The sequence below is a fragment of the Uranotaenia lowii genome, chromosome 1, assembly GCF_029784155.1.
Source record: "Uranotaenia lowii strain MFRU-FL chromosome 1, ASM2978415v1, whole genome shotgun sequence".
In the NCBI taxonomy this organism is placed as follows: Eukaryota; Metazoa; Arthropoda; class Insecta; order Diptera; family Culicidae; genus Uranotaenia; species Uranotaenia lowii.
In genome coordinates, this window is record NC_073691.1 from 9,228,960 (window position 1) to 9,245,462 (window position 16,503).

At 37.8% G+C, this 16,503-nt stretch overlaps 1 protein-coding gene and 1 long non-coding RNA gene across 2 annotated transcripts in view; one reads left to right on the forward strand and one right to left on the reverse strand.

Annotated features, from left to right (window-relative positions):
* Window positions 1-731: 731 nt before the first annotated feature.
* Window positions 732-16,503, forward strand: part of LOC129756210 (cytoplasmic dynein 1 light intermediate chain 2) — a 34,679-nt gene continuing 18,907 nt past the window's right edge. The window contains exon 1 of the mRNA XM_055753023.1: window positions 732-1,577. Within this exon, the coding sequence (XP_055608998.1) occupies window positions 1,453-1,577 (125 nt within the window). The 5' untranslated portion in view covers window positions 732-1,452. The remainder of the gene's footprint in view (window positions 1,578-16,503) is intronic.
* On the reverse strand, window positions 8,115-8,740 carry LOC129756223 (uncharacterized). Its single transcript, XR_008739414.1, has 3 exons — window positions 8,651-8,740; window positions 8,499-8,572; window positions 8,115-8,437 (listed from the first exon to the last, which is right to left on the reverse strand). It is a non-coding gene; the product is annotated as an uncharacterized LOC129756223 (long non-coding RNA).

Sequence of the window (16,503 nt, forward strand, 5' to 3'; positions counted from 1 at the left end):
ATGCGACTTACTGTTGGCGCTTCGAGCTAGGGATTTTGTTATTTCGAGCTAGGGATCGCTATTCGTGACTAGGAACAGTTGTTCGAAGTGCTCAGTCCATCGTTTGAGCTTATAATTGGGATGGTTTTCTAAAAATCAAGACATTTTAAGAAAAAAAAACCAAAAATCAGGACAATTCGAGCTTTTGAAAAATTAGGAAGGTTCCTCGAAAATCCTGATAAATCAGGCAGGACACCTGGCATCTCTGTTTAGTACACGATAGCTTCGTTCAACCGTTGGTAAAAATCGGTTTCAACTGGTTTCTGTCAACTGATAGATGTTCAACGAGCCAATGTTTTGGTCGAAACTAGTCAGGTCGTTGTTCAACGGAGCAAGTTGAAATCAGTCGAAGCCAATCCAGCTCGGCAGCAGGATTCGTTTCGACCTGGTAGAAATCGGTCGAACTCAATTGGAAAGAGACAGGTGATCAACTGTCAATCCATTTCTACTTGTTTCGACCCGTTTCGACTAGAATCCATTGAACAGACTAGATGTGAGGTTCGCTCGAAAGAACTGTCATCGTTTGACAACACGCGTGACGTGCGAGCATCGCGATAAAACAACGCCAAAAACAAAGAAGAAAATCGCGACGGTCGTTCTGCCTCTGCTGCTGGCTGCAATCGCACGCAAAAGGGAAAAAAAGAAAGGTGTGTGCTGGCCGTTGCATGATTGCAAGTGTGCAAGCGAGATGGACTGAACCTGAAACGGGTCATCATCGAAAATCATACGTCGTCGGATCGGAGTTGTGTGAGGAAAAAATTTGGTCCCGAGAAAAATAATGTTTTAACCTGGACGGCCTAGCGCGAGTGCTTTCGTTTCGGATTTCCCGTGCGCTGACGGTCGAGTGGTACACGTTTCCACACTGGTTCGGTGTCCCTGGACATCGCCCTGGGCGCAGATAATTACGGAAGTTTGGCGGATGGTGAAAACGCTGTGTGAAGAAAAAATCTGCTACCTTCTTATTTGCTAAGAGCAGTGCTGGTGTTACTACTACTTTTTTTCTTTCTCGGTGGCTAACTCCCCGCCCACCTTCCTGCACCTTCTCGTGCATTTTTGTGACCACTCCGTGCCTGCTCTGGAATATTGTTTCGGTGGAAGTGCTGCTTTCGCTATTCTTTCGGATGTTTTAAAAAAGGTACTCAGGTGGAATCCAGCAGTATCCGGAGCACTAGAGTTAAGTGACGGGGTGTTTCCCTATAGGGGAAAGAGCTCATGTGGCCCGTGGGGGAAGGGGATTACTGATTCGATCGGGTGCGTCATCATATTGATCTTGGTGGACGGAAACCAAAGAAACACCCGGAATTATATACGTGTTCCCTGGAATTCAGTATTAGGTACGGAAATCAAGGGTCTCGTTCCGGAAGAATTCGTAGAATAAAAAATAAACATCATCCCTGAGGAAAGAATCGGTTCATGATGGAAATCTTATCGACGTCGTCACAGCTCAACGGAGTAACCGGAATGGTTACTTCGGCTACCGGAGGAACCACAATGACGAGCAGCAAAAAGAAAGATATCGACCCCAAGGAGAATCTTTGGTAAGTGATTTGGGATCATTAACAATTGCCACTAGTTCAACAAAACACCTGTTGTAGATGGGAAAAAATCCTCTAAATAATCACTATGCGTCATCGTCTGCGGATAAAGAAACTAGTTTTATCGATTCGGTGACCATATGTCTGGGCCATTTGCCTTGAAGAACGTTGTGTGGTCTTAAGATTGACACTCAATATCGGAATTTTATAAATAGCGTGTTTTAACACAACAAAAAAAATTAGATTAACAGTTCACCTATCAGTTCACCTTTTCCAGTGATATTCCCAAAATTTTAATTTTTAATATTTTAATTAGTTGTTAACAAACAGTTAGAACTTGCCAATCACTGATCCGAATTTCAAACACTTGGTCTTGTCAAATTACTTGTGTCTAGTTTTAGTTTCCTAATAGGACTTTATTGTACTAAGAAGTTCAAAAGATTTTGAGATGCGTATTAAAATGTCGATGAAACTTTGTTTTAAATAAAAGTTACAACTACTTTACCCATTTATATCAAAGTGATATAAATGAGCACTCAATCACGCCCACAGTGTTTGTGCGTTTTTTTGTTTCATGGAACCCCTTTTGGCGGTACCTACTACATGAACTCCTTAGCCGAAAAAGACTAATTCTGGAATGCCGATCGAGCAGGTCTGCTATTGACAGATCGTACAGATCAGCTCAAACGTTGGACTGAGCATTTTGAACGAGTCTTCCGAGTCACGAATAGCGTTAGTTGGCCGACATGAAATCCGATAAAGCATCTGGGATCGGTTGCATTCCTGCTGAAAGCCAACCCTGCTTTGTCAGCACAAATGTTGGGGCTTATTCTGCGACGCGAGTGACGTGACTTACAAAATTTCATATCGTTTTACTGACTGAAATAGCCTCTCTAGTCTCGAAATTTTCGTTCGAATGAGCTGTTAATGGTCTTCAGAGCTCATCAATACACAAATTTCTTTTCTGAAGGATTTTCTGGAGTCAGGACGAAGAAGTGAAATTTCGTGAGTCACGTCACTCGCGTCGCAGAATAAGCCCCGTTGATTCGTCTTTTCGCTTACCTGACATCTGAGATACTGCCACATTCCCGGCCGACTGGATGCAAGGTACCCTCGTAAAAGTCCCCAAGAAAGGAGACCGGATAGAGTGCGGTAACTGGCATGGCATAACGTTGATCTGTACAACTCTCAAAGTTATCTGCAAGGTGATCCTGAACAGAATCCAGGAGAAGGTCGTCGCTACTCTCCGTCGGCAAAAAACTGTATTCCGGCCCGGATGATCATGCGTGGACCACAATCCAACGCTACGAAAAATACTGTAACAATCAACGAATTCCAGGACTCTCTTCTGCCGGTGTTCGTTGATTTCGAAAAAAGCATTCGACCGACAGAACAGAACATCAAAGCACAGTACGAGGCATTTTCATGCACGGTGTAGCAGGACTGTGCCTTGCCGATCCAATCCCGGTAACTGCTGGAGTGAGACATTTACGCAACTAATCAACGCTACTCTTTCTCATCGTAATGGAAGAGACTAGATCGATTGACTGTAGACCAAACCGAAGATTTCCGTGGAATCCTGCGACAATGGAGCAATCAAACGAACTCGACTTGGCTGACTATATTGCGTTGCTCGACCAAAAACATCCGGATTTGCAGAGCAAACTCGACGACCTCACCGAAAGCTCCAAGGCAACAGGTCTCAAAATCAATGTCGGAAAGACCAAGTCGATGTCAACACAGAAAATCCTTCCAATTTCGTGGTAGCTGAGCAACAGGTTGAGAAAGTGGAGTGCCTGATGACGGTACCAAGAAAATAATTGAAACTCGGATCAGAAAAGCCCGATTGAGGTTTGCGAGTCTCCGAAACATCTCTCTACGATTGAAAATCCGAATCTTCAACTTAAACGTCGAATTAGTATTTTTGTACGGGTGTGTGTAGCGTAGGCTTAGATGTCTTCAATATTGATGACGCCAGCAAACCGTTTTCCAAAATCAAGGATATTCAGGCTCAAATTCATTTGGACCCAGAATTCAAACCTGTTTATCAGCCATGAGACGTGTTCCCATTCCTCTAGAAACGGCTGTGGATAATAAGCTTGAACAACTTTTTACTAGAGATATAATTGAAGAAAAACATGGTCCAGCTACATAGGTTCCTTCTTTGGTGGTAGTTGGAAAGGCTAATGGAGAACCGAGAATAAGTCTAGATCTACGTCGAGTCAACGAAGCCGTTTTACGTGAGAGACACCCTATGCCTGTTGTAGAAAAATTCTTGACAAGATTAGGAGAAGGAAAGTTGTGGTCCAAATTGGATGTGAAAGAAGCTTTTTTAGGTGAAGTTAGCACCCAAATCCCGCGACTTAACCACATTCATAACGAACAAAGGACTATTTCGGTTCAAACGACTTCCGTTTGGCCTTGTGTCGGCTCTAGAAATCTTTCAGAAATGTATGGATCAAATTTTGGCAGGATGCGAAGGAGCTTTCTGGTATCTGGACGACGTCATCGTTGAAGGTGAAAATAAAAAAAAACAACATGATGAACGAATTAATAATTTGAATTTATAAATAAATAATAAAATATTGTTTCCTTGCAACGGGTTTCCTTCTTATCATTCACTCAGAAAAATACTATTATATATACCATAAGATTCTCTTATGAAGTGGCGCCATAAGAAAAATCTATGAAATTCATAAGATTGTCTTATGAAGCGAATGAATTCTTCAGATGAACACCTGCTTCAATGAGAGGTTGTTGCTTTTCATAAGAGGGTCTTATGGAAACAGAAAATTTTACGTTTGAAGAGAAAATATCAAGAAAATTGATGTTAAAAACGATCAGTTTATTTTCTGGGTGATTTTTTGTTTGTACAATAACATCATGATCACCATAAGCAGCACATCAAGGCACGGTTCCAACAGTCATTCTGCCGCACCCGGTCCATTGAACTTATACTTTTCGCCGGTCAACATGCTGAAAAGTAAACAAAAAAATATGTGTTTACGTTCATAAATAATTTGAACGTTCACAAAAAAATAAACTTACCATGTAGAATAACAAAATCACTTTCAACTTTGAAAAATACTGATGGCTCCACAACTGGTTAGTGCTTGGTACAACGACGAGAAATGACTGATGGAATGAATGTGTTCATTATTTTTTCACAATGCCGCTTCTTCTATTTTTCATAAGAACTTCGTATGAATATTGAAAGAATTTCATAAGACTCTTATGAAAAATTAGTTTGGACGCAAAAAAGTGGTTCATAAGATGTATCTTATGAAATTTATAATAAGATTTCCTCTGAGTGTTAGGTTCTCGGTCGTTTCAAACAATCCGCTCTTTCGAAGCTGCGCTGCTGCCATCTGGGGTAGTACGATGTTGCGTGAGCAACATTCTGGGTGAACGATAAATTATAGACAACTTTACATTGCTTCGAGTTAAGTTTTCATAAATCCAAATGATTTTGAAAAAAAACACTCCTTTGAAAAATTGGAGTTTGTTTTTAAGTAAATTTAAATAAATTAGCCTGGTAGGAGAGTCAATTCTATCTGATAGTTCCATTTTAAAATAGTCAGTCGGTCAGAGAAAACTAACATAAGGCCGTTTAGATACCACCTGGACAACTTAGGGGGAGGAGGGGGTATGGAAATGTCCACGAAAAGGGGGGTAGGGGTTTGGGTAATGTCCATGTGGACATACTTACTTTCAAAATATTTTCTAAAGGTGAATAAATATTAAGATGTTTTAATTAAAATCTTAAAATTGCAAAGCTTTCCAGTTTAAGTTTAAGCAACTAGTAGCCTTTCAAGTGGCAAGCTATAAATATGATAAATTTGAAATTAATAATAATTATAATTATTACAAATTAGATTAAAAAAAAATAAACAATTTCAAATCTGTCCACGTGGACATCCGGAAGGGAGGTAGGGGTTTGCCAAATGTCTACGCTTGGCCACGGAGGGGGATGAGGGGGTCGAAAATCTCATTTTTCTGTCCATGTGGTATCTGAACGGCCCCCATGTGAATCAATCTTTTCGTCCATTTTCTTAACTTTTAATTTTTTCCAATAATCTATATTTTTTATCATATTTTTATATTAAACTTTAAGCGCTTCTCGTTGGTCTGTATAAAAGAACGATTTTCTCGTTGTTACTTTAAACTATAACTATTGGATTTGGTTTAGTTGTTACATTTAATAAATACGTTATATAAAAATTTAAATAGTTTCAGCCTAAGACAGTATAAAATGTTAAGTTTTAATTTAAAATTTCCTACGGCTAGTGGTTGTATAAATATAATTTTCAATAAAATTTCCCAAAAAAAAATGAGATCATGAAGTCCGATAAAAATACAAAACATTTTATAACCATTGAACGATGGCAATTGAAAAGCATTTAAATAAACTTGAATTGTGTAGTAATCCAAGGATATAATTTTTATTTTCATGCCAACCAAACCATCATCAAATATCCAAATCCGTCTTCCAGCTTTAAAATTATTACGCCTGATTGTATGCAGCTGCAGAAGGAAACCTAATAGAAGATAGCAAAAATTTATGTTTTTTCTTATAAAAAATTTTACCTTACCAATTGTTGGGTCTTTCCCAAATTTTAAAGGAACGTTAATTGACTACTCTTTCAAAAAACTGCAATTGAAAATGTGCATTTGGCTCGAGTTTTCATTCAAAAATATGTGAAATACTCAGAATAGTTTTTGGAGTAGTAAAAAATTGACCTTTTTTGATGTCGATTTGCGATGCTTCACGGCACAAACACATTTTCTCCTACAGCTCACAATAATCTCTAAACCTTCTACTTCAAATCTGTATCCGTCATTTTCTGAAAATCCTAACCAAATCAAAGAAAATAATGATTTATTAGAAGCTAGTATTTCCACCCGTTTGTTTACATTTTCTTGCACACACACGACCTGTCAAAAATTAGCTTCGAAATCGCGAATGGAATGCCGAATTAAAATAGGATAAATGTATTTTTGGTGTATCTGAAATCCTGACCTCTTCAAAGGATTTCTCCGTCTCTTTCTAAAATTGAAAGTATTTTATATTTAGACAGTCACAAAACGAGAGTGAACTTTGCAGTTCACTTGGCTTAGCCAACTACCTCAATAATTTTATCCCTAATTTGGCAACCATGGATGAGCCTCTTCGTGAATTGATCAAGAAAAACACAAAGTTCAGCTGATCTACTTCACATTAAGAATCGTTTGATCAAATTAAAGCAGCTATGGCAGACTCAAAAGCTTGGATTTTTCAACAAATCGGATGGCACCGCCATTATGGCAGATGCTAGTCCAATTGGGTCAGGGGCAATATTGATACAAATTGATAAAGATGCTAAAAGCAAATCCCTCACGAACACCGAAAAACGTTATTGTCAAACTGATAAAGAAGCATTAGCTATTGTATGCTGTAGAAAAATTTCGAATTCATATAAATTTATACTAACTGACTGCAATGTATTTTGATGTACATATTTACTGTCAGTTCACAACCTTGTGCTAGGATAAGGCTGATGTCATGCTGAAGCAACTAGCAACGCGACCTACAACGCAACGTTCACACGACTAACCAGCTCTCATTTGATCTCCATGGAAATCGCGCAGACCTGTCATACTGGTCGCTTTGTGTAGCGCGACCAATCTGATGCCAATGTGTTTAGTAGCGCGACTAGTAGGAAATCCAATAGGAACATTGTTTTTTCTCGATTTGAAGCACTGATTCCGGGTTTTAAGCACAATAGTACGAAGATCTGTCCGAACTTGTGATAATAAACTAAAAACTATCTTAATCGGCGAGAAAATTTTCATGAATTCTCAGTTCCGGCAAAAAAAAACAAGGAATTTTGTCGGTTCAAATTTCGGCATTCTTGCAATCCGGGTCGTGATTTGATGAGTTTTTGATGGCTCCGGAAAGAAAGGAGACGATTCAAAGCATTATCAGATGTAGAGAAGTGATGATTTGTAGGGAATTTCAAAGTGACAGGTCGCGCCAGCATGACATACCAATGCAATGCAACGCAATCTTATTGGAACGTTGCGTTGCGTTGCGTTGCTAGTTGTTTCAGCATGACATCAGCCTAAAACGTTGGTTTCTACGTTTGCATGCTTTTGATTACCAAGTAATTCATAATCTCGGTGAGAAAAACGTAGCAGATGTTTTATCACGTTTAGATACAATGAAGCCAACACAGCAAAAAAAGTGTTGCGAAATTACAACAAAAACGTGCACATAACTCGAGTCGCTAAATGTATTTAATATTACATTGTTTTGATGTACCAAGCAACTACACGTTTTAGATGTAAAAAAATACACAAAACATATGTAACGGAGTAGACAAGATCGAGCACAGAGATAAAATACATCTTGTGATGAAACTAACCGTTATCATTTTCAAAATTTGAATAAATTTCTGATATGTTAAAAAATCGCAAACTCAAATTAAAGACTCCAAATTTAAGCTCCTACTTATGTATGTATAAAAGGATCAGAATTTTTTTTCAGATTGAATTAAACCATTAAAAACTGAAGACATGATTTTATTCCATGAATTATGACAAACTAAAAAACTAACTTATTCCATGAATTATGACAAACTGAAGAATGGAACCATCCAAATGGATTCAGTCACATCTGCTTCGCTGAACCTTTCAGTATCCTGTTGAAATGTTTGATCATATCCTTCCTACTTTGAAAGAAACTGGGCATATCTGGGCATCCTACCTTCAGCCAGACATTCACACCCGAAATAAACACTGATTGGCACAGTTCCGTATTCGATTAATCTGTCCCTTTGATGGCCATTGGTCCTACAACTTCGCAACTTCGTTGTCATCCATTTCTGTAAACATTGAATGAGAAAGTTAACAGGGAGAATAAAAAATTGAACGCAGAATACTCACCATCGAATACAACTTTCTTTATTTTCTTTTCTCCGGAACTCTTTTGTATCTCTGATAAACGATGACCAAAATTCCTGAAAGAGCGAAATTATGTTAAGAAATTATCACCAATAGTTTTGCTTAGATGTATTTTCAATATTGATATTACTTACAAACAGAATAAATCCTTCTGAGCTCCACAATCCGTTTCAAACTTTCCGACACGAAAACAATTTAAAATGTCAATTGGAATAAACATTGACTACTTGATGTAATACTACATAGAAAGTTGGAATATTTCACAACATGACGCGTTCGGATTGTGTACATCGTTTAGATGTAATATTTTAACCAAAATCAATAAAAAATACATAGGTTGTCTCGCATCGTCATAAATTACATCGTCCAACGTTACAATTTTTTTTTGCTGTGAATACCATTTGACCCTGCAGAAGAACTATTCATTAATCAAATCGCACTTTCTGCAGCAACATCGGTAGCTATAAAATGGGACGAAATTGAGAAAGCTTTTCAAGAATATCCTTGAAATATCGGAATAACTTGATCAAGGACTTTACGGATTATTGCATTATTGTTACGGTTAGATAAAATCGTTATACCATCTGCCCTTCGAGAGTGAGTCATATCGGTATTCGGATGATGAAGCAACATCTTCGAACTTCCGTATGGAGAATCATTTGTGAAAAAATGTCGGGGATGCAATCTTGTATCAAAACCGGATCCTCCTGAACCGATGATCCGAAAAAAGCTTCCAAACGCGCCAAGGGAAAATATTGCCATAGATTTTCTAGGTGCATTGCCGAACGGTGAAACTTTATTGGTCGGAATACGTGAAATAAAACTGTTGAGATTTGTCTCATCGTGCAATCGATGGGACAAATGACAATATACATATAATTGATAAACAATTAGTAAAGTAAGTGGGGGATGAATAAACCAATTGGTTTAAAATCCCAAAAAAAAAAAAAAATTAGTAAAGTAACCATGGATATGCCAGCAGATCGTGGCCTAGAGGATAGCATACTTGTCTTCTAAGCCAACGTTCATGAGATCGAATCCCGGTCGTTACATAACCTGGCACACATAGTATGATGAAGGTTGGCGGTTTTAGCATTAGTGAAATGCTAGCCGTGTATATCTTGGAATTGTACGCCTCAATGATGCAGCACATGCATGTGGATGGATCTTTTCAAGGGAACTTAGATTGCACTTGGAGATCCTACCTAGTTATGTGTGTGCTCGTAGTGCTACCGGTAAACAACTGCAACTTCAACCAATAGTGCAGGTGTGTCAAGTAGCATAGCAAAGTAAAAATAATAACGCGGGGTAATACCACAATAGATCAACTTAATGGTCGCAGTGGACTCTCTCCCCAACAGGAAAAAAAACCATGGATATAAAAGACAGTTAGATGAAGTGAAATTGTTGTGGCCATGAAAAGCCATTGGTGGACTGTGGGTGCGGCGCTTGGCAAAACGACCACTGGTGGGACTCACTCCCCCCTGCGGGAGCGAGCCTCTTTAGACAACCCCTGGTGGCTGTCTCACCAGTGGAGGCAAGTCCTCGGACTGTACCTGGAGGCCAAGGCCGCGTCGACGTGAGCGCTTGGGAAAACAACCACTGATGGTCCGCTCCCCTCGTGGGATTGGACCTTACGAGACAACCACGCATGGTTGTCCCATCAGTGGAGGCAGGTCCTCATGACGCTGCCTGGCGGCCAAGGCTCGGGGGGATCTCGATCGCCTTGTTGACCAAGATCCAAAACTCTTTCCGGATTAAGGGGATCTGATAAGAGCCGCTTGTGGCAGCTGGACCCGGGAGCAAGGCGTCTGAGCGAAGCAGCAGAAGAAAGCACAAGCCACTCTTTCGCTTATCCTTTTATATCCTATTTTATTTTCTCTGTACTTTTTTTCTATTATTTACACTATTTACACTTTTCACTACCGTCCCATCCTGACGGTCTGACGGTTTGATATCGACTGACTCCAGGCGCATCGATGATTGCGCCCTTAAATAGGCTGACGAGCATGCACACAAGCACCCCAAGTAACACAGATTATGCCAACTAGCATTAGGAAGTTTTATTATGGTTTAATTATGGCATTTTTTTGTGCAGCTCGTTTTATGACGGTTTTATTATGGTCATGCAGAATGCTTATATTTTTCTTCGACCATATGTTTGCAGATGGTTTTGAAAACGCTAATAAAACTTTTATTAAACATACTGTTTTAGTTATTTTGAAAGAGTTATGAATGCTTTTTTAAAACTATAATAAAACACAAACTTAGAAGTTTGCTCCAAGCTTTCTTTTGCATGTTCTATAATAGCACTCAGTGCCTGATTATCAAACCGCCATAAAACTTAGTGACAGTTCTCGATCAAAATGTCAAAACAGGACACGCTCAGATTAGATAGCACATATTTGAATTGGAACTCCCATTTTTACACATTTTTGGTAAGTTATGCGTGTTGGTTTTGGGTTTAAATCAAAAAAATACATCTTTGAAAATTGAAATCACCGAAAGTGGTATGAATATCTTTACAATATGTGTATTGAGTGAAAGGGCCCAAATAGTAGGAAAAAAAAAGCTTGACGCCATCATTAATTCAAGATGGCGGCTTCCTCTTTTATTTTCAAAGCTGTAAATTACTGAAAATATCGTGAAACCTTCACAATATGGTTATAAGGTGAAAGTAATAAACGAGTAGAAGTCAAATTTCGTTGCCCGTCGCCATCTTAAATCCAATATGGCGGCTACCACTCAACTTAAAAATACTGTAAATGACTGAAAATCGCATAAAACCTATATTATAGGGGTATAAGCTAAAAGAAATCAACCGGTAGAAGTTGAATTACGCTATCTTACGCCATCTTGAAATCCAAGATGGCAGCTTTCTATAAACTTAAAAAATGCTCTAAATCATTGAATATCGCATGAAACCTCCAAAATATGGATATTTGTCAATTGGGATAAGCTATAAAAAGTTTATTTTTGCATTCTGACGCAATCTTGAAATCCAGGATGGTGGCTTCAGCTGAACTTAAAAATACTGTAAATGAATGAAAATAGCATGAAACTCCCAAATATATTGTATTGGGTGCTAAGGCTAAATGATAGAAGTCAAATATCTCTTTTCGCGTTTCTCTAAAAATCTGTAAGTGACTGAAAATCCCACAAAAACTACCACAATTCAGACCCCGTTCGTTTTTGGCAACATTCGATTTTGGAAACATCGAATTTGGCACATGTGCCAAAATCAGACGGTTAACAGAAACAACATAACCTTATAGTTTTCGCTAGAATAAGACCAATACAATTTAGACATAATAGCATGATAGGAATAAAAGAATTACATAAATGGCAAAAAAAAATCAAAAACTATAAACAAAACAAGAAAAGTTCTAAATGCATTAGAAACATAATGAAAAAATAATAAAAGTGATTTAAAATGATCTAAATTGTTTTAAAATAGTAGTTTTAATGTAGTATTACGTGAAAAAAAGTTGTGTTCAAGCGATTTTCATTGATTAACAGCATTTTAAATTCAGTGGAAGCTGCCATCTTGGATTCCAAGATGGCGTCGGAAAGAAAAAAATCGACATCTTCTAGCTTAGCCTTTTCATTCAATAGTGGTGGTTTAATGCGACTTTTTGTCAGCATTAAGCATTAAAAGTTGAGCGGATGCCGTCATCTTGGATTTCAATATGGCGTCGGATAGCGAAATTCGACTTCTACTCGTTTAGCACTTTCACCCGATACCCATTTTGTTGGGGTTTCATGCGATTTCAAGTCATTTACACCATTTTAAAGTTCAGCGGAAGCCGCCATCTTGGATTTCAAGATGGCGTCAGACAACAAAATTTGACTTCAACTCATGATTTATTCCACGGGTCATTGAAAACAATCCCTTTTCATTCAAAAAGTCTGTCCTCATTTACTGTACTAATGATTAACAACTCAGAAATGAGGAACTTAACCTTAGCGTGTAATTGGTTTGCTTGCGAGAGAAACGTCAAATCGTAGCTTTTTTTGGGGTCATCATTAAACCATAATAAAACTATGAAATGACTCACGCCATGTTGGTTGCAAAATCGAAGGGTACAAAATGACGCCATGTTGATGGATTCACAATGCCAGCATTGGAAAATATTTTTTCAGGCCTTTTTTCCATCAATCCCATCATGATTGACCATCAGATTTGACGAGGCGCATTTATTTTAAGATACTATTTCATATACATTTTACCTAAAATCTTGACTGGCAGTAGAAAAGACGCTCATTATATGGGTAAAACATTGGTTTTTTAGCTATTAATTTTACCAGATTCATATCTGAATAATGCAACCATCATTCATCAACCATTACGGTTGCTGGAAAAAATAAAAAAAAACTCCGAGAACTGACAGAACCGAAAAAAACAAAAATTTCTAACATGTTTTATAATAGCTTTTTAAAAGCTTTGGTGACCAATATTGATGACTAACAATGATTGGTCATGATGACGTTCCTAGGATAGGGCCAAATAGCCTAATTTTGGCTTTATTAGAGTCCAGGTGATGTTATAGAATGTACTTTAGCTTTTTATGAAGATTAATGCTATGGTCCAAACGACATTTTGCTGACCATAATAAAGCTAAAATTGTTACTTGGGACGTGCTCGCGCCAGATGGAACCGCCTAGGACATTCCAGGCATTTCCAGGCGCAAACATCTCGCTTTCAGTGAGAGCAACCGTTTTGCTCTCTCGGTGTGGCACTCTCGCGTCCATTCTCAGTCCGCTTGTCGGACTGAACAGAAATAAAGTATTAAAAGTTTTACCAGCAAGTGGTACAGATATCTTCTTTCCACTGCTCAAAGTGCTAAACTTAGTTTAGACCAGTGGTTTTCAAAGTAGTCCCTACCGCCTCCTTGGGGGCGTTGAGAGCTTCCAGGGGGGCGGTGAGCTCAAAGTTGAAATTTGGGGGGCGTTAGAAGAGCTCAGGGGGGCGGTGAGGTCGTAATTCACATTTTCACAAATCACAAAACAACGTAGATTTGAAATACCAACGAGAAAGCTCGACGCAAAAAATGAAATTACGGTACAAAAATAGACATTAGATTAAAGACTAAAATATTTGTAATTTCACAGAGCTGCAAGCAAATTTTTGTTCCAGTATCTCAATAATTAATTTGAAATGTAACTACAAAATTTGTTTTTAAATTGTCACTGGTTTTGTATCATGTTTTGTAAGAATTTTATTTAATAATCTTTAAATTGTATTGTCTGAAAAAATCTGCTATACAGAAAATACATTCAAACATCTGTGATTTAGTGATAGATTTTCTAGAAAGAAAACATGTAATAATTTTTTTAGATTAGAGAACTTTTATTTTAAGTTCTTATTTGTTCATCTCTATTTCAATCGATTCAAAAAATCAATTGTCCCATTTGCCATGGATAAATTTTTAATCTATTTGGTTATCACTAACATTGCCTGGATTCAGTTATTAGAATCTAATTTGAACTTTTAGACCTGTTAATGCTGCATAACTTTGAACAACCCAAATTCAGATATCAAGAAATAATACTATTCTTACGTTATTTCACCGGCGTGACAGTATTTAATTTGTATTCAATAATGCAATTTAGTCTTCAACACTAATGCAAATTAATGGTGGATAGAAAACTTTGTTTACCGAAATTTAGGATATTTTATTCGATATCAAAACAAACTAATTTTCCAGTTTAAGTGTCCATGAAACTTTTCTTAGGATTAAGTGTTTACTGGAGTTTTGGAGCAATATTAAGCCCTTGGAGCCAAAAGGGTATAATTACGTAAAAGCTTATTTCGAGAATACATGCTTTTAAGTTGTTATGTTTGGTTATTTTCCATATATTAAAAAAAATGCAATTTTCTCGAACAAAATAGTATTACATACAAATTCTATAAATCTGAAAAATCATGAAAAAAAGTTCGAAATATAATGAATCGTTTGACATTATTGAATCAAGATCGACCATTTTTACACTTATAACACCTTATAATACCCTTTTGGCTCTGAGGGCCTCATATAAATGTGATTTGATTTGAAATTTGTTTATATGGAAGGGTGTCTGCGCTACCCCGATTTGGCATCCACATTTAAATTTTAATGAGTTTTGAGTTAAACCTTACAACAACATCAAACCAAAAGCTAATGGTTTTTCAACAACCCAGATTTTTAATTTTTTCAATAGATTTTCTGAAAATTTGCCCAGGGGGGCGTTGAGCTCAAACATTTTGTAAAAGGGGGCGGTGAGTGAAAAAAGTTTGAAAACTACTGGTTTAGACGATGGCCAGTCAATTTGTCTACTGAGGAGGATTATCATTTGAACTCACCGAAAAACTTCGATAATTCCGGAATAAAAGTATTGTCAAATGATTCCTTCCCACAAATTTTTAAAACAATCATGATTCAAAGTAAATGCCACACCATCAATATGACTAGAATACGACAAACAATAAGCTACATTATATCCTGTGATACTGTGTACAGTTTATAAACAACGACGAGCTTCTAAACAGGCCTTCACTCAACCCTTCTAGCAAGACAAAAACACTATCACCTCGAATCGAATTGATTGCGATACTGAATGAAACCGAAACGATCGCCACTGATGAATTGACCCAGAAGAGCGTAGTAAACAAAACGGTAACAAGAACGAAATTGAAACGATACCCATCAACGCGATTTTGTTTACGACTTCTGATGTCCAAACCAGATCAACAACAGAGCAACTATTCGATTCGATGACAGAAAAAATTGTTTAAACGTAGGGGTGTTTATACTAGGGAAGGAGCGATTCTTGCCATTGAAGCGGTGGAATTCTCTGAGAAGGATCTGATGAGAAAGCAAGGGGAGGCTTGCTCGATATGGATGCAAAAATTTATCGCAACCGCCCAGTATGAAAGTGAAAAAATAAACCTGACTATGAATCATCCCTCTCTTACATATGTACAGTAGGTACTCTTGCCCGTTTGCTCGCATTTGATATAAAGGCATCGTACATTAATATCATGTGATGGATACAGAGTGATTTGTCTTTTAGTGACAACTTACTTTTTATAAACTCTTTAAAAACCTAGAAACTGATTTGATTGTTTTGATGATTTTAACAAGAAAAGTTAACTCCGTTCGATCAAAAAGAAAAGATAAACTTGAAATGAAGTTATCACATTCTCACACCTAACATTCGATGGCGGGGTTGATGGGAAGCGACGTGAAAGTGTGGCCTGTGGGTGGCAAAACTGAATGAAATGCCAAAGAAATATGCAACCGGCGAATGAGCGACGAATTACAATACGTAAATATGCACCACACCGATGTTGATCTCCGAGCGAAATTCTCTAGGTGTAATGGCTTTCGTTTGCTATACTGCTGCTCAGTAACGGTCTCGCCGAATGAGTTAGTCTCTAAAAGTATGCCTTCCAATGCCGTTTGTTTGTACGTTTGGTGAAAGGTTTCATTTGCATGTCACTCTTCTAGATTAATATGAGCATATTAAATACCGAGGATTATCAAGTCACGAATGCCTCACATGTGAAAAGTTTTGATGACCTGCTCATCATAACTGATAAGTAGGGCCCCTGTTCATCTTCTCTTCAAGCAGTGTCAAGTAGCTTCGAAAATCGACCATCAGTACCGTCAACAGAACTACTCTTATTTCTCCTTGCTTCTTATAAAAAATCCGTCCATTCATCCGCCAAATCAATCGATTCGGGGGTATAGAAAACAAATCATAAACCACCGCCAATCGTCGAATGAGTCGGACAACTTTTTTTTTGTTCGTATGATTTCACGTGAATGACGTAATTTTTGTGCTGTTTGAACAGCGACGAATGGTTGACGCGAAGGCAAACACTCTCCAAGTGAGTAGTTATAGTGTAGTACCTGGGATTCATTTGTGTCAGCTGCTCGCAGCTGCAGTCTTCCCGGGTGTTGCTCTTATCGGCTTTTAAAGAAACTTTTTGAAGATTTGGCTT